Source organism: Mirounga angustirostris, unplaced genomic scaffold (genome assembly GCF_029215605.1).
Source record: "Mirounga angustirostris isolate CCGP_5_RB_7025 unplaced genomic scaffold, mMirAng1.0.hap1 SCAF_6, whole genome shotgun sequence".
In the NCBI taxonomy this organism is placed as follows: domain Eukaryota; kingdom Metazoa; phylum Chordata; class Mammalia; order Carnivora; family Phocidae; genus Mirounga; species Mirounga angustirostris.
The window spans coordinates 114,825,667-114,849,345 of NW_026991714.1; the positions used below are offsets into that span (position 1 = coordinate 114,825,667).

Here is a 23,679-nt window from a genome sequence, read left to right on the forward strand (position 1 = left end):
TCCTCTTCCACACCTTCAAGATCTCCTCATTATCTGGAACACCATGTCTGTGTCAGCCTACTCTCCTGGTCGTTCCTGACTCAGCTGCCCCATGATTTCCCGTGATGCCCACGGGCACCCTTCTCCGCTCCGGAGAGCCTGTCTGCTTGCACTGACCTTGTTTCCTGCTCACCGTCCTGTTCTAGCTCTTTGGCTGGCCCTGGTCTGTGCAGGGGAGGCCAGGATGTTAGTGAAGGCCTTTTCAGCAGCCGTCTCAGTAGGACGGGGAGAAGCAGGAGGAACTTCCCTTTCTACATGTTACCCACGACCTCTTTCTCTGGAGGGCCCATTGTCCACAGTTGCATGTCTGGTCCTTGTTAGGCTGGTTCTCAGCTGCAGACACAGGTAGGGGGGTGCATCTCTTACCCACAACCCCAAATCTGGCTCTTCCTTGCTCCTAAGAAGGTACAGCCCCATGCTGTGCCTGCTACATGGTAGCTGCTCAGCAAAGGCTGATGAATTCGGGGTCCGCGGGAAGGGCTGTCCGCTGCGGGGTCCTGTGGGGTGCTCTCCAGCACTGCCCTGCTGCTGAGCTCTGTGGGAGGCCAGAGCTCTCCAGAAACAGTGGCCTTTTAGGAGCTTGATGCGGACCCCGCGGGCAGTCTCAGACCCCAGGAGCACCTGTTGCAGTGGTGACAAATCTCCGTCACTTCTCCTCTTGCTCGTTCATGGACAGCTGGTACTCAGCCTGGCGGCCAGGTGAGGTGTGAGACGTGGTGATATGAGGAGGGGAGTGTGGGGTGGAGGGAGTGTCTATGGACAGGGCTCTCTGGGGTGGTGGGTGTGGCCATCCTGAGCACAGCTCGGCTGGGTGGCCCCTGGGCAGGGCAGGCAAGGAAGGAGGTCATGGGTTCCATGCTCAGAGGTCTCTGGTTTGGGGGCCTGCAGTGTGGAGCCGCTCGAAGCCAACAGAGGCGGAAGCAAAGGGATGGTGACCTCTCTGTCTCCTGCCCACGTTCACACCACATGGGTGCTCATGCCACTGATGGAGTTTCTGTTCCTGGAATTTTGCCTTTTCCAGAATGTCATGGAAATGGGATAACACAGTATGTAGCCTCTGAGACTGGCTCCTGTCACGCGGTCTAAGACCTTTGAGGTCTAGCCGGTTGTTGCGTGGATTGGTAGTGTGTTCCTTTTTACTGTGGAGGAACATCCCATTGTACGGATATACCTGAGTTTGTATATTCCTTCACCCCCTGAGGGACATTTAGGTAGTTTCCAGGTTTGGGCAGCTATGAATAGACCTACTATAAACATTCATGTGTAGGTTTTGTATGAATGTAAATGTTTATTTCTCTAGGGTAAACACCCAGGAGCATAACTGCTGGGTAGGTATGTGTTTAACTTTCTCAAAAAACTGCCAAGCTGCTTTCCAAAGTGGCTGTACTATTTGCGTTCCCATCAGCCAGGGTGCGAGTTGTGGTGTCTATGCGTCCTTGCCAACACTTAACAATTTGTGCCTGTTTTTTAAAGACATTCTAATAGGTATCGCAGTGTCTTAGTCTACAGTCCACCAGTTGTCTGCCTCAGTGCTTCTGATTAACTACAGTAGGCTGTGGAGGGAACAGAGCATCCGTATGACTGTAACTTCTCTGACAACAGCTCCTACTTTTAACTTGTAAGCTCTCCTGTTAGCAGGAAATGGCGGGGAAGAGGCAGCAAGGCCTAGCCCCACCTTGCCCGTGTGTTTAGAACAAGATTGGCTTTGTTATTTTTTTTTCTGAGAGCTCTAGGTCAAGGCCAGGTCCTTGCTGACACGGGAGCAAGAGAGTTTGGATCTGCTGACATGTAGCGAGGAACGGACTTGCGAGTGGAAAGGAAAACAGATCATTTATAGCCACGCATGGGAAGTTACTGTTCTGTTCTGTACCATCTGGTTTAGAGGCTCCCCCAGATCCGGGGCCTGGGGGCCATTGCCTGTGATGTAGATGGTAAACAGGCATGCCTCTGTACCCCCGGGGGGTACGACCCACAGGCAGGAAGGGTCACATATGCTGATGAGAAACAAGGGGAGGAATTCTACCTCAAATCATATCATAGCAGCTCTTTGTCACCAGGTCTGAGCTTCTCCACAGAAGACACTGAGTCCCAGGCTTCCTTGTGACCTGCCCTGTCAGAGAGTGGCTCCATACACCTTCCTGCTCCATGAAGGCCTTTTCAGCAGCCGTCTCAGTCTATTCCCCAGAATAGCTTCCTGGCATCTCAGCTCCAAAGGGGCTGCTAAATCACATCTTATATCCAGAGATTTCACCTGTTGGCAAATCACTTCTGAGAAAGTCAGGGAGGAAACAGTCAATAGAATGCTGGTTTAGCAGCCCAAACATCAGCAACCCAGCTGATTCTCCAGGCTCCAGATGGTATCCTCCAGTGCGCAGCTACAGGCCAGATGCCCTGGGCCCTCTGCCTCTGACACATCTCTAAGCAGAGTTCTAATGATGCTGTGGATTTACGCAGGGTAAGTGGGGTGGGAGCGCGGACGGGCAGTGATCCCTATCTCTGGGGGCGCACGTGGCCACTCCCTGGGAATCCTTCCCTGTACTGTCACTGTAGCCCCCTCCTCTGGTTCCCTGCACACATGCACAGACAGGGAACCCCTCTTCTGCACTGCCCCCTCACACAAAGCCACAGGCCCTCAGCCCCCTCGGGTGCCTCTCCAGCCAGCCTGCACTGACTCACTGTCCCACGTCTCTTCTGTGGTCAATGCATAAAGGCCAGAGGGCAGAACTGAGATCACCAAGGCTATTTCAATGAGGAGAAAGCTAGTGTCAGAGAGGGGAAATCACTTGGTGAAGGCACCACAGCATCCCAGCTGGGACTGGACCCCTACCCTGGGACCCCCATCCCAGCCCTGAGGCTCCCCTCTGCTTGGGGGCTGCATGAGTGGGCAGCTTCCTGCCTAGTGCCTCTCTCTTGCCGCCTCATGCCCGCTACAGGAAAGCAAGGTCCCCACCCCGGCCCTGCTCTGCCCTGCAAATTTCCATCTCTCCAAGAAATCTTTATAGGGAGGCACGCCTTCCCTCAGCCTGAGTTACCTGCCAAGCAGGTGTCCAAGCCCTTCTGTCTACCCAGGGCCCCAAACCAGCCCTTGCTTGAGCTTAGCCTCCAGTGTGCATTGTTGTTTGCAGACCCAGGATGGACTCTGCTTTGGCTGCTGACTGACAACGGGACCCTGGGTAGGTCACTTCCTTGCTCCGAGCCTCGGTACCAGCTGCAGACTGAGGCTGATAACTTTGACATTGCTGGAAGGTAGGAAGATTACGTGAAGTGGTGCCAGCATTTATAGAAGCACCAATAAATGATCGTCCATCCCCCCCATCCTAATGATGACATGTGCCAAGCCCTAACTTAATCCCGGCACCGCGTGAGGGGTCCTGTTATTACACCATTTTATAAATGAGGACACAGGCATGATTTGTTTCATCTACTTGGTCTAAGCCTATTGATTCAAACTGGAGAGGCCTGGTTCCAGAGTCTCTGCTCGTGGCTGCTATGCTGTGTGTATTAGAGTAGAATCTATGGAAGTCTTGGAGTGGTGTTTGTTTAACTTGTTGATTTTTGTGACAAAATGCCCTCCGCTCCCATTCTCATCAAGTGAGGCCAGTGGGTGGTGTCCGGCATCTGCTGGGTGAGAGTCTGTCTCTTTTTGAAATTTTGATGTTTGCTCATCATGGATTTTTTGGCATTAATTTTGATTTTTAAAGATACTGCTTTAAAATGCTATTTATCTCAGCTATTGAGATTTTTTGGGTCCTCTTGTGCCTGAGGTGAGTGTCTTACTTGCCTCACCCTAAACCCTAAACTCTAAACCCTCACCCCGACCCCAGTGACCCTACCCCCAACTTATTTCATTTTGCCCTGGATATGAAAGTGTTAGCACCTTCTTACAGAGGTAAGAAGGCACTTTTGATAATGAAGTGGATTAGAATGATTTCTTCTTGCCATTTGTCACATAGCCCTGAGAGGTTAGTTACTCCCAGGTACCTTCCTCTTACAAATAAAGTAGGTCTAGGGTGATGGGCAGAACCAGGAGGGGGGATGACCACAGCCTGACAATTGAGGTAGACAACTTCTCCTTGGGATTTCACGGATCCCCTTTTGTTAGAAGTTCTTGTTTTGAAAATATCTCTATTCAAGAGAATGTGATTCAAACGTTTCACTTCAGTAAATACGGCTTCCTAATTTCAGAGGAAATCTGAAGTGGTTTCTGAGATCTCCCCTGGATATCCAGCCACTTTTCCCAGGACCATATTTTCACCTTATCTCCTCACCTGCTTGGTTTGAAAATGTGGCATGGCGGCAAGCCCACAGAGGGGTGTTATTGAATGGATCTATTAGTAGCGCCTGTAGGTGTGGTTACAAAATGACTTTTATGTGCTGGAGGCGACACTTAGCTTGGCTCTAACGGCCATCCTGTGCATTGGGATGTCTGTGTTGGACCTGGGACTGGTTCTGTTGATGATGGAGATGGTGGTTTGGTTGGGACATAGGGATTGTCAGAGTCTGGGGGAAATCCAAGTAGAGATCTTAAAGTGAGAAAAGAGAACTTGTTTAGAAGAGGAGTGTGGACTACAGAGAGAGGTCTGGGTGCCATCAGTATATAAGTTTGTTCATTCATTCATACATTTGTACAGTAACATTTTGTTGAGCATCTATGCAGTGCCAACCACTGATATAGGTGCAGTGCCTTCCTTCATGGAGCTAACATTCAGTGGATGTGTGGCTCTCAGGGCAGTAGCTGAGGTCTCCTACAGGGAGCTCATGAAATGAGAACACTTGCCATCTGACTCCAAAAAGCCACTGGAGCGACCCCTGAAGGAGACTGAGCTGCAGACAGACAGAAACACAGTACAGCAAGATACATGGCAGGATGCAACAGAGATGCCATTGCTTTTTAACCTACCAAGTAAGCAAGAATTAAAAAATGATAAGTAAAAAAGTGTGAACTCTTGTGTGTTCTTGGTCAGAGGACTATACATTGATGCAGTGTTTAAGGAGAAATACATGTCAAGATCTGGCTATTTCCATTGTAGGAATTTAAGAAGGTATTACAATCTATTATTTAATCATGGATATAGGCAAAGACTTGGACACAAGGCCTATTGTTATAGTATTATTGAGAGTAGTGAATAATTTGAAACTACTTAAATGCCTACAGGAGATTAATTAAATGAAGGATCAGTGTGACTCTTATGGTCACCATCAGCCATTCAAAATGAAGATGTAGAGGGTCTTTAACAACATGGAAAATATTCATGATATGTTTTTGGGACAAAAAAGTTATGAAATAATTTGTAAGAAAAATGGGTTGAGAGAAGATATTTGTGATTTTTAAAACCAATGAGGGACAAGTTTCTAGAATATACTTCCTCAAAGCAGTAAGAAAAAGACAGGCAAGGAAAAATAAGCAAAGGTTGTCAGTTTGCAGAAAAGGAACTGCAAATAGCTAAGAGGCATCTGTGATGCTAGGGCTCATTAGAGAGAAATGCAAATTAAAATGACAATGAGGGATCACTTTACTTCAATCGGATTGGCAGACATTAGAGAGCCGGGTATTTGGTGAGATGGAGCCTGTGGGCAAAGTGTGATCTGGTGCCAGCTTTCTGGAAGCATCTTAGTTGGTGGTACTCAGTCGAAGTAAGCAGGTGTATAACCTTGACTCAGCACTCCTGCTCCCAAGTTCATACCTGGAGCCAGTCACACGCAGCCCCATGAAGGGACCTGCATGGGAATGTCCAGAACAAAACTGAGTGCAGTACGGGAAGTCATGGGCAATCTGGCCATGACTGCGGAGTGAACAAGTCAGATAGGTATGTGATGCCCACTTTGTAACATGGGCAGCAGTTAGAAGAAATGAAACTGACAAACGCAGAGCCACATGGGTAGGTCTGAAGGCATACACTGAGTGAAAAAGTGAGCTGCAAAAAAGATGCAGGTCATTCGGGGAACTCATAATGCCTGTATTCAGAAAGCGTGTCACCTGTGCCATGTTGGAGAAGGACCATGTTGGGGTGGGGTGGGGTGGGCAGGGTGGGGAAGAAGGGAATTCAAGTGGGGAATGGAGGGCCGAGGAATAAGTGAATAATAAACCAACAAAACCAGACAGGAGCCTGGTCCAGGTCAGGGAAGAGGCATCTCACCACCTGTTCTTGAGGGTCACCCCAACAGAAGAAACAAAACTCCCACCAAGCCCCAGCCAACCATCCATCAAAAGCAAAAGTATAAATACAAAGTCTGCTTCGACAATATCAGGAGGATGTTTTTTATTAAACAACATAGTTATAGATAAAAGCTGGAATACCAACAGCCATTTTTCTGGGTATAGGCAAGCTGGTGTCAAAAGCTCAGAAACAGCCAAAGTAAAACCAATGCATCACTGAAATAGTAATTAGTGAAAATTGATTGTGCACACACCAAAAAAGACAGTTTGCGAAGTGGGAACACTCAACCCAAAACAGAATGAGGCTCAGGGGTATATGGTTATAAAGCAGCTTATATAGTGAGAAAGCAGTGACTTTATTCTTCACAGCGAGTGGTTATAATGTTAGAATTTTCTTAAATGACAGGCAGTTGGTCAATGGTTGCCTCATATCAATCTTGGAAAACAGTTTAAGCTTTGCTCCTGATTTCCAGGTGTGTAAGCAAGAAACAACTGAGGGCAAGTTAGTTTTGCAAAATAAGTTAAATTAAGCTTTGCTTGTATGAGTCAACTGGGCCAGTCTGCTCAGGGAATTTTCAAGGCTGGTATGCTTTTTTTTTTTTTTTTTTTTAAGATTTTATTTATTTATTTGACAGAGAGATAGAGAGTGAGCACAAGTAGGCAGAGTGGCAGGTAGAGGGAGAGGGAGAAGCAGGCTTTCTGCTGAGCAGGGAGCTGGACGTGGGGCTCGATCCCAAGACCCCAGGATCATGACCTGAGCCGAAGGCAGCCGCTTAACCGACTGAGCCACCCAGGCGCCCCTGCTTTTTGTTTTAATACTTGATAGTCTTCCTGATACTTGGTTCCTCTCCTATTTTGACACTGAACTCACATGGCTTTTGTAATAAGAAAATGAAGTTTGAGAGTACTAAGCATGTGTGGTGGAAGAAGCCCTAGGGACTCAGGGAGTTGTGTACATAAAGGGTAAGAATGTTTCAAAGAGGGATGGTGTGTCTGGCCACATGACCCTTTATCCACTCCCATTATAGCCTGCAGGGAGCATGTGCTGGGCTAAAAATAAAGCATGACATCTGCCCTCAGCTGTTGCAGCCCAGAGCAGAACACTGGTGGATCCATCTTTGTGTGCCCATCCCTCTTGTTGCTATGCCATGATTGGTGGTTGTTGGTCACTGGCTGGATTCCAGAATGGACTCCTACATGGTGAAATTGTGGTTGGGGAGGGATTTTTGCAGGAAGCCTGGGCATTCTGGGCCCCACGTGGAGTATCCTATACTCCTGACACACAGCAAACAAATCTTGGCTGTGCTGTGAGTCAGTCATGACTCAACTAAAGACTAGGACAATTGAAAAGTCAAGGACACAAATAAAGTCATCTTCTTTAGGTTACCCTTCTGGCCAATTGGTCTTTGGCTATTTTTACCACATAAGTTCTTGTCCTCCTGCCTACTGACCCAAGATCTGCAGCTTGCACACATCACCCCTATGTGTGTTAATAAAGGAGCTCTTTTAAGTTAGCATGGGGGGGGGGTGTTAAAGAGTCCTTTTGAAGACAAAGTTCTTTAACAATATGGAATGTGAACCAAATAATGCTGAGAGTGAAGAACCTATGTCCTTTCAGACTCATGTGGTTGAAGGAAGTTACCATTGACGATACAGAATTACAGGCCTGTACAAATATTGGTGACAGTCACACATATCCCTTCTACTTACTTGGCCTTTTAGGGGAGGAACAGCAGCAGGCAATAAACAAAGCCAAAACAAACAACAAAAAACCCCAGGTTTGGTGTTGAAGGTTTGCACTTCAACTGGACATCTAGCTGACGGTATGCCTTTGGCCCAGCCAGTTTCCTTCCTTATATAGAGAAGATGAAAATACCCATTTCTCTCCTGAGACTGTGTAAAGAGCCCAGCACAGTGTCAGGCACATGTCAGATTGTCACTATAAGTCACATCTAAGTCAGAATCTCTTTTAAAAAAAAGTCTTCTTATTTTCGTCTGTTCAGTTTCAGATTCTTAGCAGAACCATCTTCAATAGGAACTGAACCGAGTGAGTACAGTACCTTGTCCCACACCCAGCCTAATCAGGAAGTGCTATGACAGGACTTGACATTTTTGTTTTTTGTTCTGAATTCAGATCTGCTTTGCTAAGGCATGGAGGCAGAGGACGTTTCAAGGGCTGAAGACAGAGCTGAGTATCCAGGTTCCCAAACTGAAGGCCAGCCTGATGTTGCTCAGCCTGACTTCCCACATGGAAGGCAATCTCCTGGTCCCACTGCTCTCTGGGAGATGCTAGAAAGGAAATTTCTGGAATACCAGAAGTTGGCTCATGGGAGCCCGGCTGAACATCAGCAGAGCCTGTTGAATCTCCTCCCACTATTCCTGAAGGTCGGTATTCTTATTTTTGAAACTGTAAGAAGATGATACAGTGCTCTGGGGACACTTCTGGGATGATCAGAAGCTGGAGTTGGTGGTTTTTAATATCATCACAAGTGGTCCCTGCTGGGTTTCTTAGAGGGGAGCGTTGTGCTATTTAATAAAGATGGCAAGCAAGGCTCATCTCCAGGATGAGGAAGAGTTGGAAAGGACAGTTGGCTCTTGAGTAATATTGTCTCCTTAGTTAAAAAAATTATATTGTTCAACCACAATCCCAATGTGGGAGCCAGAGAAAGACCAGCTGGAGTTAGGGAAAGAATGCGTGTCCTGGGTTGCAGGGATGGCAGGTAAGCTCAAACACCAGCAATGTCAACAGTGAGGCCTGGGAGAACACAGCCACCAGCATGGGAGAGAAGTCCAGCCTGTCCACTAAGCTGCCCTTCTGGCCAATGGCAGCTGGTGACAGTTTGGGTACAAAGGATTCCTTTTGTTGTCTCAGAACAAAGGTCCTGCCAGTGAGGTCTGCTTCATAGTTGAATATGTTGAAGTTTAGTTGCAGAGTTGGAAACACATCTTTTTATGAGGACATAGTTTTTGCTTGACTATTGATTTTGGGTTATTATTTTAAAAAAACCAAACTATATAGCTACATTCAAAGCACAGAAAATATGAGATACTTCTCACATTTGAAACTAGACTAAGACAGATTGAGACCTGGCAGGTTTTCACTGGGAAACTCCCTTGTTGATTTGTTTCATCTAACTTATTAACCAGAAATATTTAAGGATTTCCAAAGATGAATCAGAATCTTCTTGGGATCATATTTCTAGGATGCACTGAGTACTTAGGCATGTCCTTCTGTAAAAAAATTTTGCCAACTAACATACTGTCCATGAATTTATTATTTTCCTCCATCTTTTGGACTTGTATACCCCATCCATTCCATTTCACAGATTGGATAACTGGCGCATAGGGAATGTACTGGAAAAGAAGAACTAGGTGAGGGAAGACAGCTCAGGTTTCCCATTCCTAGCCCTCCCTGCCCTGACAACCCTAACTTCTGGAGGGTGGTTTAGTCTCCCCCAGTTCTCAGGTCAACTTTGCCTTATGGAAGGAAAAATGTGAGCAACCTCCTGCCCCCCACCAAAATTCGCTGCTCCCCCACACGTGTGGGCTTGGCCATTGCACTGTCTCTTTGCCATCCATCTGGGCAGCCGTGGATCTGTTGAAAGGACTCTCATTCACGAGCCAGAGCTTAGTCCTTCTTTACCTCTTTCCAGATTGTTGATTTGAGGATTCATTCATTTGTTGTACACATATTTCTTAAATTCTTATACCCTGTGCTGGGGCCTGGGGCTATGAGAGTTGGGAAGATAGACAGAGGTTTTACCATTGTGGAGAGTTTAGTCCAGAATGGAGGATACTAAAAGCATCCAGAATGTGTCTTGTTTGCTTGTAGGGGTTAACGAAGGACTTTGTGGCCATTTTTTTCAAAATGGAAAGTTTTCACATGAAAATCAGATTTCCAGTTTCTCTTGAAAATTTTGGTAGATGTAATCCTGATGACTGGATGGAGATGCCTAGGGGCACCCCTTTTAGACAGAAGATGGTCTCTGTTTCTCAGTTTGCCCCAGTCCTCCATTCCCTAATATTTTCGCCCAACCCACATTACTCATTTATGTTGCCTGACCTGAAGGCATTTGAGCTTGTGACCCCATGCGTACAAGCAGTTCCTATTACTGAACTTTGATATTGGTCCATGTTTCCCAAGCCCTGCTCTTATAACTAGAGGCATAATGGCCCTATTGTTGAACGCATGGGCTTTAGGTCAAATAGAGACGGTGTCAAGTCCTGGCTCCATTGCTAATTAGCTGTGCATCCTTGAACAAATTATCAAATATTGCTGAACCTCAGTTTTTTTATCCGTAAAGTGGAATCAATAACACTTTGCTGGGAATCTGTGAGGGTGAGAGAAGATAATGCTTGTAAAGTTCACCGCACATGGAGAGCAGACATGGTCCCCATTACGTTTCCACCAGACTCCAGGATGCTAACTGCGTGTGTGCAGTTTGAGATCCCATTTCCACAAGTCCCCAAACTGCTGACACAATCTGATATGTTTTGAGTCCCTGGAGCTCACCTCTGATGAACCCTACAGAAGCAGAATATTACAAGCTTTTTATCATTGCCTAAAATCTATATTCTTTTATTAAGTCCTACATGTCTACAAACCTGTTGTTTCTGTTAAGTTCTAACTAAGAAAACCCCACCGGAGTCAGAACCCTTAGGCTTTTTTTTTTTTTTTTAAAGATTTTATTTATTTGACAGAGAGACACAGCAAGAGAGGGAACACAAGCTGGGGGAGTGGGAGAGGGAGAAGCAGGCTCCCCACTGAGCAGAGAGTCCGATGCGGGGCTCGATCCCAGGACCCTGAGATCATGACCTGAGCTGTAGGCAGATGCCTAACGACTGAGTCACCCAGGCACCCCACCCTTAGGCTTCTTAATTAAGGGTTTAATGCAAAGGAACACGGGAAGGTCAAAGGATTTTTTTTTTTTCCCTAGTGCAGATAAAATCTGAAGTGTAGATGAATCATATTTGATTCCTCCAAATCCACAGCAGAGGACAGTGTTTTCCCTAACTCTGAGTTAACCGCTAGGCCAGCACAAGGATGGCCTTGGCTGGTTCTATAGCAAATCCCAGCCCCATTGCCTCCTGAGTGGAAGAGCAACTACAGGGCTGTTGAAAAGTGAACCCATGCAAAATGGGTCCTTGTGTAGGAGGTCAAGCTTGAAACCACTCTGTTCTGATTTTTTTAACCACAAAACAGTGTTCTTCAAGGTTATCTATAAATAGCCCCCTTGGAAATATGAGGATTTAAAAAGTTATGCCAAAGGGGCACCTGGGTGGCTCAGTCGGTTGGGCATCCAACTCCTGGTTTGGGCTCAGGTCATGATCTTGGGGTCATGAGATCCAGCCCCCTTTTGGGCTCTACACTCAACACAGAGTCTGCTTGAGAATCTCTCTCCTTTTCCCTCTGCTCCTCCCACTTGTGCTCTCTTTCTCTCTCTCTAAAATAAATAAATAAATAAATAAGTAAAATCTGACAAAAAATTAAAGAATAAAAAGTTATGTCAAAGCCTTAGTCATGAACTGGTTGTCACGGCAACCACGCCCCCACAGGGCTCTGAGACAACCGAGCGCTCTAAAGGAGTCTTAGACTACTTTGTTTGGTGGAGCTCAACTCTCTATACCTGACTCTTTTCACTTTGGGCCCAAGGGAAATTAGGATGATCTGGAATATTCTTTGTTTTAAGACAATGCACACAAGGGATTTTGAATTGCCTCCCCTGCTTAGAAAAGGCTGTGTCCCTGGGTTGTGGGCTCTTGCCTGCCTGGCCCAGACCCTGTGTCAGTTAGTGACAGTATGGGAGGGGCAGCCCATGTGTAGTTAGGGCTCAGGGAAAGGTTGACAGCAGTGAGTGCCCTGCCTCAGTGGCCCCACCTGCCTCGACCTAGTGAGTCTTGAGATTTGGCAACAGGGACTGTTTGGTGTGGCAGACTCCCTCAGAGCTGCTTCTTTCCCATCTTCTTCCTAAAGAACTTCCTTTTAGCCTCTTTGGCTTTCTCTCATATTTGATTCCTCCAAATCCACAGCAGAGGACAGTGTTTTCCCTAACTCTGCGTTAACCGCTAGGCCAGCACAAGGATGGCCTTGGCTGGTTCTATAGCATATCCCAGCCCCATTGCCTCCTGAGTGGAAGAGCAACTACAGGGCTGTTGAAAAGTGAACCCATGCAAAATTTGGGTGACTATCTTGGTAGTAAGGGAGAACCTGATGGAATTTCAGGGCCTTGGAACCCCAATGAGGAATTGCTCTGGAAGGATGAGTCAGAAAGGAAGTTCTCATCCAGAACTACAGGCTTTCCTCCTCCCGGCTCTAACGATCCCCTCCAGAGGTCAAGGAGGGGATCTTAGCCAGGGCAGGTGGGCATTTTCATTGATAATAGCTAATAACATGCACCAAGCTCTAATTACCTAAGCCAGGCATTTTGTTTAGTGTTGATAAGCCCTCATAATAACCCCATGAAGTGGGTGTCACTTTTATCCCAGCCTTGCAAATAAGGAAAGGGAGGTTTAGAGACGTTGCATAACGTGGCCGAGGTCACCTAGTTGCTCGTGAGGAGCAGAACCTAACCGGGACACTCTGTCTAGGCCTGTGTCATTAGCCCCTGGGCCCCCTCACTCGGGCAGTGCTGGGGTTCGTAGAACAGAGCACATTTGGCTTCCTTCCCTGTCCCATGACTCCCTGGACATATGGCCTCGCCTGGCTCATACCGATTGGGTACGAAAAGCGTGTCATGCCCTCTACATGTGATGTGTGGACAGCTCCAGGATGTTGCAGATGAGCCCGAGGTTTTATTGCCTCACACAGGAAGCAGCACAGAGCTAATGACTTCTCTGTGTAGAACAGTGTTTCCAAGAAGGATTCACGGGACTGCTGTTGTGTTCCTACAACGAGCCTTGGGCTTTGGTCTTTCTAGAACCCTTCCTATCAGAGGCTCTCACACCAAGAGAAGCAGGCCTTTCTCTAGCAAGCCTGGGTAGATCCTGCTGGCCCTTGGTTGAGTTTGCTTTGGGGGAAAAGGAAGCGCTGCAGGTCCTCACATTGCTCAGATATTCAGTAATAACAGACACAGGGAAAGCTATAGATGTAGTTGTTGAGAATTGTTCTTGGAATATGTACTTTGAGAGGAAACAGGCTGAGAGATAGGGAAACCCTGTCAGTAACTGTAAAATTCCTCACTGTCTGGGACAGACAACCTGGGAGGTGGGACCAATGGGGACAAGGGGAGCTCTGTGGATGTGGTAGATTAGAGATGCTGAGAATGGGTCCACACTGCTCCCTTTGAGAGGTGGCATCCACATGCCCTCCCGGGATTTGTGATGACTTGGCTACTGGAGTAGGGCAGAAGTGACATGTGCAGGTCTAGGCTTCAAGAGACTTGCAGCTTTTTGTCCCCGTCACTTGTCACTTCCGGTCACTCTTCGAAATCTGCTTCCATGCTGTGAGGAAGTCTCAGCAGCCCTGAGTAAAAGCCTACGTGTAAAGGAACCAAAGCCCCTGATCTTGTCGCCGACAGCCAGCGCCAACTTACCAGCCATGTGGGTGTGCCATCCAGCAGGTGGAGCTCGAGCCCCGTTAGCTGCCCCAGCTGAGCGATGCAGAGAAAAGCTGCCCCTGCTGAGCTCTGCTCAAATGGCAGATCCATGAGAGAAATAAACCCCTCAATTTGGGGGTGGTTTGTTGTAGAGCGATCTATAGCCAGAACAGTGGGCAACATGGGGGGAATCATTCATTTCCTAGTGTGGTGGAGGGATTAGAATTAACACTACCTTGATCGTGCTTGGGCAGTGAGTGTGTTTGTGCACGTGCGTGCATGCATGTGTGCAGATACACAGGTAAGCACAGGTACTCTGAGACTAACAGCCCTGCCAGTGGTGCAGAGTTTACACCACTGAGTGTGGCCAATCATTCTCATATAAACCACGCATGGACCCAACTGATAGTGGAAGAGAGAGAAGTAACATTAAATATAATAATAAGGATGAGCAGTAATTGTTTCCAAATGTAGTGTCCCGAGGGGGCAGTGAAGGTAAATACTCTTCTTTGTCCATCCCTGATCTACCCAACCTCAGAGTGGGGCCTGCAATGTGGCTTCTTCCCATCTTGGAGAAACATTTTTTTGTGTGTGCAAGTAAAGTTTTGACACATCACTTTTTAAAAACAATTTATAACAGAGAGGCGCCTGGGGGGCTCAGTGGGTTAAGCGTCTGCCTTCGGCTCAGGTCATGATCTCAGCGTCCTGGGATCGAGCCCCATGTCAGGCTCCCTGCTCAGTGGGGAGCCTGCTTCTCCCTCTCCCCCTGCTGCTGCTCTCTCTCTGTCAAATAAATAAATAAATAAATAAATAAATAAATAAATAAATAAGATCTTCAAAAACAGGCCATGGCTTAGAGGCGGGCCACTGGTCAGAGTGTGCAGACTTGTGCTCTAACCTATTTAAAAAAAAAAAAAATTTACAACAGAGAGGGTGAACTGTGTCACACAAGCAGGGAAAATTCCCAGTCTCTGGAATGTTTTGAGTTCACTTAAAGACCAAACCACCAAACTCGGTGGTAATGAAGAAATAGTAACATTGCAGCCATCCTTGAAAACCAGCCAGGTTCTGTCATTCAAAAGCTGGGGTTTTCTCCCATCCCCTCAAGAGCTTTTGTCATTCCTCATCTTCCTTTGGAGGCCACAGCATCATTTTCTTTCTCTTCCTCCCATGGGAGAGAGAGCCACGAGGCACGATGGTGCAGCTTAGATAATGTGGGTAAATAAAAATTTTAAAAAATATTGAGCAATATTCTCCCAGCATGCAAGTCCCAGTTTGGGGAAAAAAAAAAAAAATAGGTCCTTTTGGAAGCTGCCTTAACTCTTTGGGGGTCTCCATGGTACCATTCAGTAAATGATTGCCTCTGTGCATCAAACAACACCCCAGTGGCCTGAAAGAGTTGACGTGGCCTCCACAAGTGCCCATCGCAGTCCCAGGAAGGAGTGTGAGCCTTGGGAGAATCTGGCTGAGTGTACAATTACTGTTCAGCTCACAGTGGCCCAATTTACTTTATTGTAGAGTGCCTGCAGGAGTCCCACTGCTTGAAGACGATCTAGATGCTTCTGAGTCAACTGCCTGTAAATTGGTCTTTGAGGGGTTTGCCAGTGCAGGGAGGAGGACAGGAATTTGTTAGGAAGACATCATAGCAGAGTTCTCAGTCCTGGGGAGGAAATAATCTTACCAGAAATTCCCAGCCAAAAAGATTGATGTTTTCTTTCTGGGGATTCAAGTTTCCAGGTGATAGCCAGTTTCCAGGTGGCAGCCTTAAATTTCTTAGCTATGCACATGCTACTTGGCTATGAGTGAGGTAACTCAACTCTTCACTCTGCTGCTTACCTGATTCTCTGGGCTTACTCTCCTGCCTCAGCCTTAGTTTCTGTAAAGTGGGAATAATCATAACAATACTGATCTCAGAGGGTTGTCGTAGGATTAATGGAAACAATGCACATAAGTGCTTGGTCCAGCGATTGGCACAAACCCAGCATGCAATACATTCAGTATTCTGCAGTGTGGATTTCATAATCATGTATTCACTTATCTAATATTTGTTGAAGGTCTACTATGTGCAATAACATTTAACATTGACCTAGCATGTCTGTAGTGGTTTTTGAAAAAATATTTTATTTATTTGAGAGAAAGAGAGCATGAGTGAGTGTGAGAGCTTTAGCGGGGGAGGAGGGAGCATCAGAGGGAGAAGCAGGCTCCTGGTGGAGCAGAGAGCCTGACGTGGGGCTCGATCCCAGGATCCTGGGATCATGACCTGAGCCGAAGGCAGACACCCAACCGACTGAGCCACCCAGGCGTCCCTAGCATGTCTGTAGTTCTAGCAACGTTCTGATGAAGTGCTTTCTTGTTTATAAAGGAAAGGGGCAACTCTGCCCATTTATAGGGCAGACAATAAAAAAAAGTATTTCAGGTACAAAGTTTTGTTCAAAATAAATACCCATGTACTCACCACCCATATAAAAGAAACAAAACATTTCGGATAAACTGACACCACCTGCGCAGGCGTGCTACAGCTCATTCCCTCTCTGCCCTCCTCCAGTGCAAACCCCCACCCTGCTGAGTTATCATTCCCTGTGGGGGAATATATATATTCATTGACTATATTATATGGATACAATATGTATTATGTATATTCAAATATATATCTAATATATATCCAAGTTATACAATAATATGAATGCATTTTAATAATCATAAGTGATATTACTGTGAAATTTATCTGTAGACTCACAGGTTTTTCTAGACTCAAAACTGTAATATACTTTTACAACTTGCTTTTTGCACCCAACATTCTATTTCTGGATTTATCCATATTGATACATGTAGTTCTATTTCTTTTTCAGTTCTATATAGTATCCTTACATATGCATGCCACAAATTATTCATTCATTGTCCTATTGATGAACATTGAGTTTTCCTATGTGACACAATCACAGATAAGGTGCATAATAGTTCGTGTTCATGTCTCCTTGTGTATATGTGCCAACATTTCTACAGGGAATATGCCTAGAAGGGAATTGCTAGGCCATAGGATGTGTCCCCCTATAACTTTATTGGATTTCAAAGGTATTTTCTGCAAGTTGTGCTCCATCAGTAGATCATGGGGGTTTCCTGGTCCTTTCCCACGTTTAGTATTGTCAGGCTTTACATTTTTACCAACCTGAAAAATATGACTATCTCATAGTACTTTTAATTTACATTTTCCTGATTATCAGTAATTTGTTATTTATTGTATCTTTTATAAGTTACTTGTTTCATTTGCCTGTTTAAAAAAAAATCAGGTTTTTAAAAAATTAATTCGTAGGAATCTGGACACGATTGCTTTGTTCATTATATGCAATATAAATATTTTTTCCCAATCTGTGGCTTGTTTCCTTTGTATGTAGCATCATTTAATATAGAGAACATTTCTAAAAGGTTTTTACTCTTTAATAAATATGGTGTCTACAGCAAGGAAACACATTTCCCTCTGGAATTTTGATGCTTTTCTCACCTTTTCTAGAAGGAGGCTCTCAGCTTTAAAAAACTCAGTCATGTCTTTTGGCAGGAATGTAATTTAATATGGCTGGTGAGTAGAAGCAGTGGATGGCAGTCCAGCAAAACTGTATTTTGTTGAGGCCATTAATTGCCAGGAACATGCTCAGAAGCCTACCTCCCTGGGAAGGTGGGAAACTGGAAAGGTGAAGTTGCCAGGAACTCAAGGCCTGTGCCAAGAAGAGTCACTCAATTCTGACTGTTGGTCTGGAGAGAACTCTCCTCATCCTAGGACTAGTAAACTCTGCCTGTGACAACACAGGAGAACAAAGGGAGAAGATTCTAATGAAAAGCAGACTGGGAGGGAATTCTGAAAAGGGTCGGGCATCCTAAGTGGAATTTTAAAATTAATGACTTCTATTAAATAGTTTCCTAAACAATAAAAGAAAAAGTCCAAGGCCAAAAGATGACCAGATAGGATAGAACCAGGGAAGGAACAGAGAAGAAAGAATTTTAAAGAATTTTAAAAAAGAAAAGAAATAGGAGATTAAAAGTGACCACAACCACTTGGACTTAAAAGAATTTCCTGAGCCTGGAACTAGAGCTAGAAAACAAAGGAATTGATTGAGAAATTTCATTTCATGTAAATTTCAGATTTCTGTACATCAAAACCTAATAATACCAAATTAAAAGAGAAAATGACAAATTTGAAAAAATCACGATAGTATTATGGACCAAGTGTTAACATTTTTTTTTATATAGAAAGAGCTTTTTAAAACAAATAAGAAAATAGTGAAAAACCTAATAGAATAATAGGCTAATGGTAAAAACAGGCAATTCAAGAAGCATGAAAAGTGTTCATCTGTTTTAGTAATCAAAAGACTGCAATTGAGATTCTCATTTAAGATGAAAATGCATGACAGTGCGCAATGGGTGTATAGAAACTAGTCCCCTCCCATGGAACTCCTGGTGAGGCTAATCAGGTAAACTTTTTCTGGGGAATGAGTTAGTAATATGTACCAAAGCACTAAAAATAAATAAATAAATAAAAATAAGAAGCATGCCCTTGTAACTTGCAATCCCACCCTTTAGAATTTATCAAAGGAAATAACTGTATGACTTAAACTACGATATCTGCACAAGGTTTGAGAAGCATGAAGCATTCAAGAGGAGAATCAGAGAGGTAGCAGTTGATGGGGTAAGGTGAGGGAGAGGGGGACCTAGAAAATCACCCTTGGAATTTCCCACTAGGGCAACTGGGTGCTTGGCAGAACCATTCGCAGAGACAGGATATAACAGATTTGGGAGGAAGGCAGTGGATTGGACTACGTGTATTTGACACTTCAGGAGCATGAGTTCAGGGGCTGATGTTCAGGGCTCAGGGCAGGAGTTGAAGAATTCACAGGCACTAGGGTAGGGATGCAGTGGAAGCTGTTAGGGTAGGTGTTTTGGTGGCCTTTGGGATACACCTGGGACAGTGAGGTGACCCACTGGTTTGGGTTGGCAGAGAGAGCGGCAAGGCGACTGTCATGCCTCGCTTTGTAGCTTTGGCATCTTTGCTGGAATCCTGTTTATTGCACTTCAGGCCTGGGAAAACTCTGTGGGGATCGTCTGCTTTCCCAGTCTCCAAAGGCTGGCAGAAGATACTTCTAACCAGCTTGCCCGAGAGATACAAAAGGCACTTGTGGGAAAGCCGGCAGGTAAGAGAACACTTTATGGAGAGCTAAACAGCCTTGCTTGCTCCTTCCAGGACTCCTGCGAAGCCCCTCTCTGCTTTCTAGTGGAGTCTGAGTGGTGCTTTCCAGAGAGCACCACAGGCTCACTTCTGCCAGTGAGGATGCTGGGAATGAAGGGAAAGGTTGGCAGAGGAGGGAAGAGGGACTTGCAGAATTCTGCTGCTCCTGGGAGGGACACACACACACACACACACCAGGACCAGGGTCTCTGGGAGGAGAATAAAAGGTACACCTGTGTGTTCAGTGCATAGTTTGATCCAGAAAAGACACAGAAGCCAAAGCCAAGCATGTTTTCTGTTTTGGGGTCTCCTGACTTGCATTCTTCGGCTCCTAGAGCTGGACCCTGGAGGCTGGGCAGAGTTTCACGGTGACTATGGGGCTGAGGGGCAGGAGGGAACTCTAGGGGAAGGAGTATCTTGAGCATGGTGTAGATTGCAGGAATCTCTGCAATATGAGGGGCTGAAGGATATAGGAAGTGGAGGTGGGGTGAAGACTCTGGATTGTGAGAAGTCCAATAGCTGAGGAGCTTCTTATTATTTGGTAATGGAGAGCTATTGATGGTTGTTGAACAAGGATGGTGACATGATAAAGACGATCCTCCCAGGAGGTAAATCTGGCAGAGTGTGAAACGTTTGGTATGGATTCAGATGGCGTTGTGGGGAGGAAAGGAGACAGAAGTGCCCTAAAGATGCTAAGGCACATCTCACGGGGAAGGAGGCCAAGGGGAGGGAAGGAGGGTGGGCAGGTCATTGCACCGCCTTGCTGGTAATGCTTTCTCTCCTTCATGTGCTATTACCAGAGCAAGCGAGGGAGGCGGCTGGGCAGTTGCTGCGGTGGAAGGGGGATGTGGATCAGGATGGCTACCTGCTCCTGAAGTCAGTATTTGTGCTCACGGGGACAAACTCGGTAAGTTCCAGGCCCCTTGGGCCCCAGCTTGGGAGCTCCATATCCACGTGCAGCAGGACGTCCCAGCAAAGGGCAATGGCACATCTCAAGAGTGTCTTTTTTGCTATGATACTGATTTATCATTTCTCCTGCCCTATTTCCCTTCTGACCTGGAACATGGACTTGAGCATCTGAAAGTCATTTTCGAATCCTGCTTTTCTGAGTTGACAAGCTGTGTGTCACCTTGGGCAAACTGTCACCTTTCTGTGACACAATTGTGTGGCTAATTTTAAAATGGGGGATAATGCCTTAGTTCTCGGGTTAGTGCAGGGATTAGCAATGGCTGATGTGTGTGGACGGTTTTCTGTGTCGGGGCAAGGCTGATGTGTCCCATGCAGGTCAATTAAACCCCCTAAGTCCTCTGAGTCAGACTCTGAAGCCACGTTAGTCACCATCCTGTGTTCCTGCTCTCTGTCTGACTCCAGGGCCTGCGCTCCAAGCCACTGCTCTTTACTGCCTCCTGCTAAACTCAGACCGAAGGAGCCCCCCTTAGGCACCAGTCCCACGCCTGCCCGGAGACAGTGCCTGAATGAGACTGGCTTCTCTTTCTCCCCTTCCCACGGTGCCCCATCCCGGTTGCAGACATGTCCTCCCTGCGAGTGGATTGCGGATGGCTGGTGTCCTCTCAGGCAGAAGCAGCCCCCGGCAGCTGTGGCTAGCAGCAGGAATGGCCAGGGGTCCTGGACAGGGCAGGCCCAGAGACCCATGTGCCTGGTGAGAGTGCCCACTGCATGCCGGTCTGGCGCTCAGCGCCGGGGGCAGCAGGGAACCAGATGGGGGCATGGCCCCCCTGAGGCTAACAGTGAACACAGACCTCAGCCGGGCATCTGAAGCAATGTGTGCAGCTGTGAGAGGAGCTTGTTGTGCAGTTGCTCACTGCAGGGAGGATCCGCTGGCCTTCGCTCGACATAAACCGCCCGGACCACCATCAGCATGGCAGCCTGAAGCGCAGGGCAGGAGCTTTTCTGTCCCCCGGGGCGGGACTGTTCACAGTCTGGTGGTAAAAATTAACCTAAGGGCTTGTCTTCCACCGTGAGCAGCCAGCCCGAAAAGCAGTGAGACAAGTAAGCAGTTGGCTTTCAGTAGAGCCCGTACAGCATGGAGGACAGGGGACCACCCCCCCCCGCCAAGCTGGGTCGCAGCAGAGCCACGGCCATTATAGCATCCTGGAAGCTTTGAGGGGGAAGAGTAGGCCCAGCAGCCTGCCTTATATTTCTGGTTCTGGCCCGGACCGTACATCCTTCCTTTCCCTTTTTCTCATTTTGCCACTGTATCTGTCACATTAGTACGCTGGGTGGGGAGTTGGGTGGGCAGTATGCGTTAGACTAATGCCATACATGTGCCCACGTGCACACACGTGCACACACACACGCAGGCGTTGCTGCTGCCGTGACCCCTGGGGCAGCTTCAGGCAGAACACGTGGCAGAAAGGCTCCAGGAAGCTCCATACTCAGGCTGGTCCCCTCCCTGCCCACTTCCTGTCTTCTCCCCTCTGTCTGGCCACGCTGGTTATCAGTCGTCACCTATAGGACCGTTTCGGTCTTGGGCAAGTCTCAGATCTGAACGAGGGGATGGGAAGGGCCTTGATCGGGTCCTGCATTAGGTGTTTGCCCTTGTTATGAACCATGCCCTCCTGAGTGTCCAATTCCCTAATCAGGAGGCAACCGACCCAAATCAGTAGTATGATCATGTAGGAAAGCCCTTGTTTTCTGCTCTGCACCTGTCCCCCCCTCCCTCGCTCCCTCCCTTTGTTCCTCCTTTCCCTCCTTCCTATTAGCTCTCCTGTAAAAGAAGACATGTTAATCAAGCACATAGTGTACACTCTACATAAATGTAATCTTCACAGCCACCCTAGGTGGGTCAGATGATAGTCTCCACGCTAACTTGAGAATGTGTTGCCCAGAGAGAGGACAGGGTTTACCCATGTTTCCGGCTAAAACGGCTGCAGGGCTGGACCGCGCCGGTCTGGGTTGGAGGGGTGCTCCGCGGACTCTGCGGTCACGTCTGTGCTTCCCTTGCAGGAGACGCTGGGCAGAGTTGCTGAGTCTGGCCTTCCAGCCCTGCTCCTGCAGTGCCTTTACCTCTTCTTTGTCTTTCCTCTGGAAAAGGACGAGCTTTTTGAGAGTGATGTTCAAGTTCAGAGGATGTTTGTGCAGGTAAGTGAGAGGAGGGCTCCACATCCCTGGGCCAAGACCTGGCTCTGCTTCATCTTCCTCAGTCATAGCCCTGAAGCAACTCTGTCCTCCTGGAGAGCCAGCTCCTCTGTTGGTCCCCATGCTCTGCAGATGCCAGCAAGCCTGTGCACTTGGAAAATGGATGTTCTTCTTTCTCCATCTCATTGCATCCCTCGATCCCCCCCCCAGAAAAGTGTGCTCTTCCTCCTGCACTTGGCCCCAGCAGCTTCTCTTCCTCCAGGCTGCATTCCCAGGCCCTGCCTGCCCTCCCCAGCATGTGGGGCCTCCTGTCTCCGGCCCCTGCCTCCTCTGAGGACAAGCACGCTACCTGCACCTGCATAAGGGTAGCCAACATTTTCCAAGTACTTCCCTGAACGCACCCATGCCACGGCCTCGCACCTGTCACCTCCCCGAGCCCTCTCTTCCATTCCAGGGTGTGTATAGTATTACAATTCTGATTCCATGTCAACTAAAGTATGGTGAGTGAAAGTGAGTTCAGGGGCACAGAGGTAGTGGGTGAGGGGCTGGGATTGGGCTCCCAAGACCACTTTGTGAGGTCACCTCCTTCCCCCTCCCAGAACCTATCACAGGCTGCTAAACCTCAAATGCAATTTCCTGGTGTCCTTCCCCATTTTTCCTATCCTCTCTGACTACCAGCAGCAGCTTTTAGCATAACTTCTCACCTCTTTCCCTGACCCCTTACTGACCAGTTCTGCTTTCTCAGCTTCCCGGGTGCTGCATTCTCCAGAAAACTCCTCTTGCCTCTCTGGAGGAGACCTTGATCGGGGGAGGGTAAGGAGGGCCCTGTGTCCTACTCAGCTTTCTGCAGCCAGGACCTTGGGGCACCGTGTCACAGAGCAGGTGCTTAAGGGCTTTTGGGAACTTCCAAGTGCATTTGTGCATTGCACATGTGCATTCACGTTAGCATCCATTTGAGATTCATTCTCAAGCCAGAATCATTGTTATCAGAGGTTATCTCACAAGTTCACTTACAGTAGGTTATCCCTTAAGCTGCATTTGTTGGAAACTGAGGCATCATTTATCTGTATGTAAATCATATTCTAAGTGGTGGCCAGGATGCAGTCCTGGGCACGTGGAGAAATCTTTACCACGCAGTTTTTACGTGTCCTGCAGAGAACTAGTGCAGCTCTGCCTTCAGGGTTCGAGCCGTGTATGGGTAGATTGCGAGCCACAGTGATAGGCCACGGCTGCATTCCTCAGGGTTTTCCTTATTTCATTCCACAAAAATATATGGAGCTCCTCCCATGTACTACCCTACACCAGACCGATGGTTCCAGCAGCAAAGCATAGTACCCTCTCTCATAGAGGTGACAGAAAGATGGGGAAGCCAAACAGGGTAAATAATCATGTAATTAAATAGCAGTGTCCCACTTTTTTAAGTGCTTTGAAGGAAAAATGGAAGGTGTGCTGGGAAATGAGGACAAGGGGACCTGATTTATAGCAGAGCATGAAGGAAGGCTGTCGGGAGGAAATGGCATTGACCCAGAGCTGAAGGTGGTAGCAGACATGTGAAGGGGGAGGGAGGGGACAGGAGCAGAAACGGTGTCCGAGCCAAGGGTCACATGGCCACGCCCACCTGTGGGGGAGGCCAG

General features: G+C 47.2%; 1 protein-coding gene across 1 annotated transcript in view; it reads left to right on the top strand.

The window, feature by feature from the left end:
• The window catches only part of WDFY4 (WDFY family member 4), a 291,643-nt gene that overhangs the window by 11,358 nt on the left and 256,606 nt on the right, over positions 1–23,679 (top strand). The window contains exons 2-5 of the mRNA XM_045878280.3: positions 8,331–8,581; positions 18,797–18,911; positions 19,747–19,853; positions 21,914–22,048. Of these exons, the coding sequence (XP_045734236.1) occupies positions 8,348–8,581; positions 18,797–18,911; positions 19,747–19,853; positions 21,914–22,048 (591 nt within the window). The 5' untranslated portion in view covers positions 8,331–8,347. The remainder of the gene's footprint in view (positions 1–8,330; positions 8,582–18,796; positions 18,912–19,746; positions 19,854–21,913; positions 22,049–23,679) is intronic.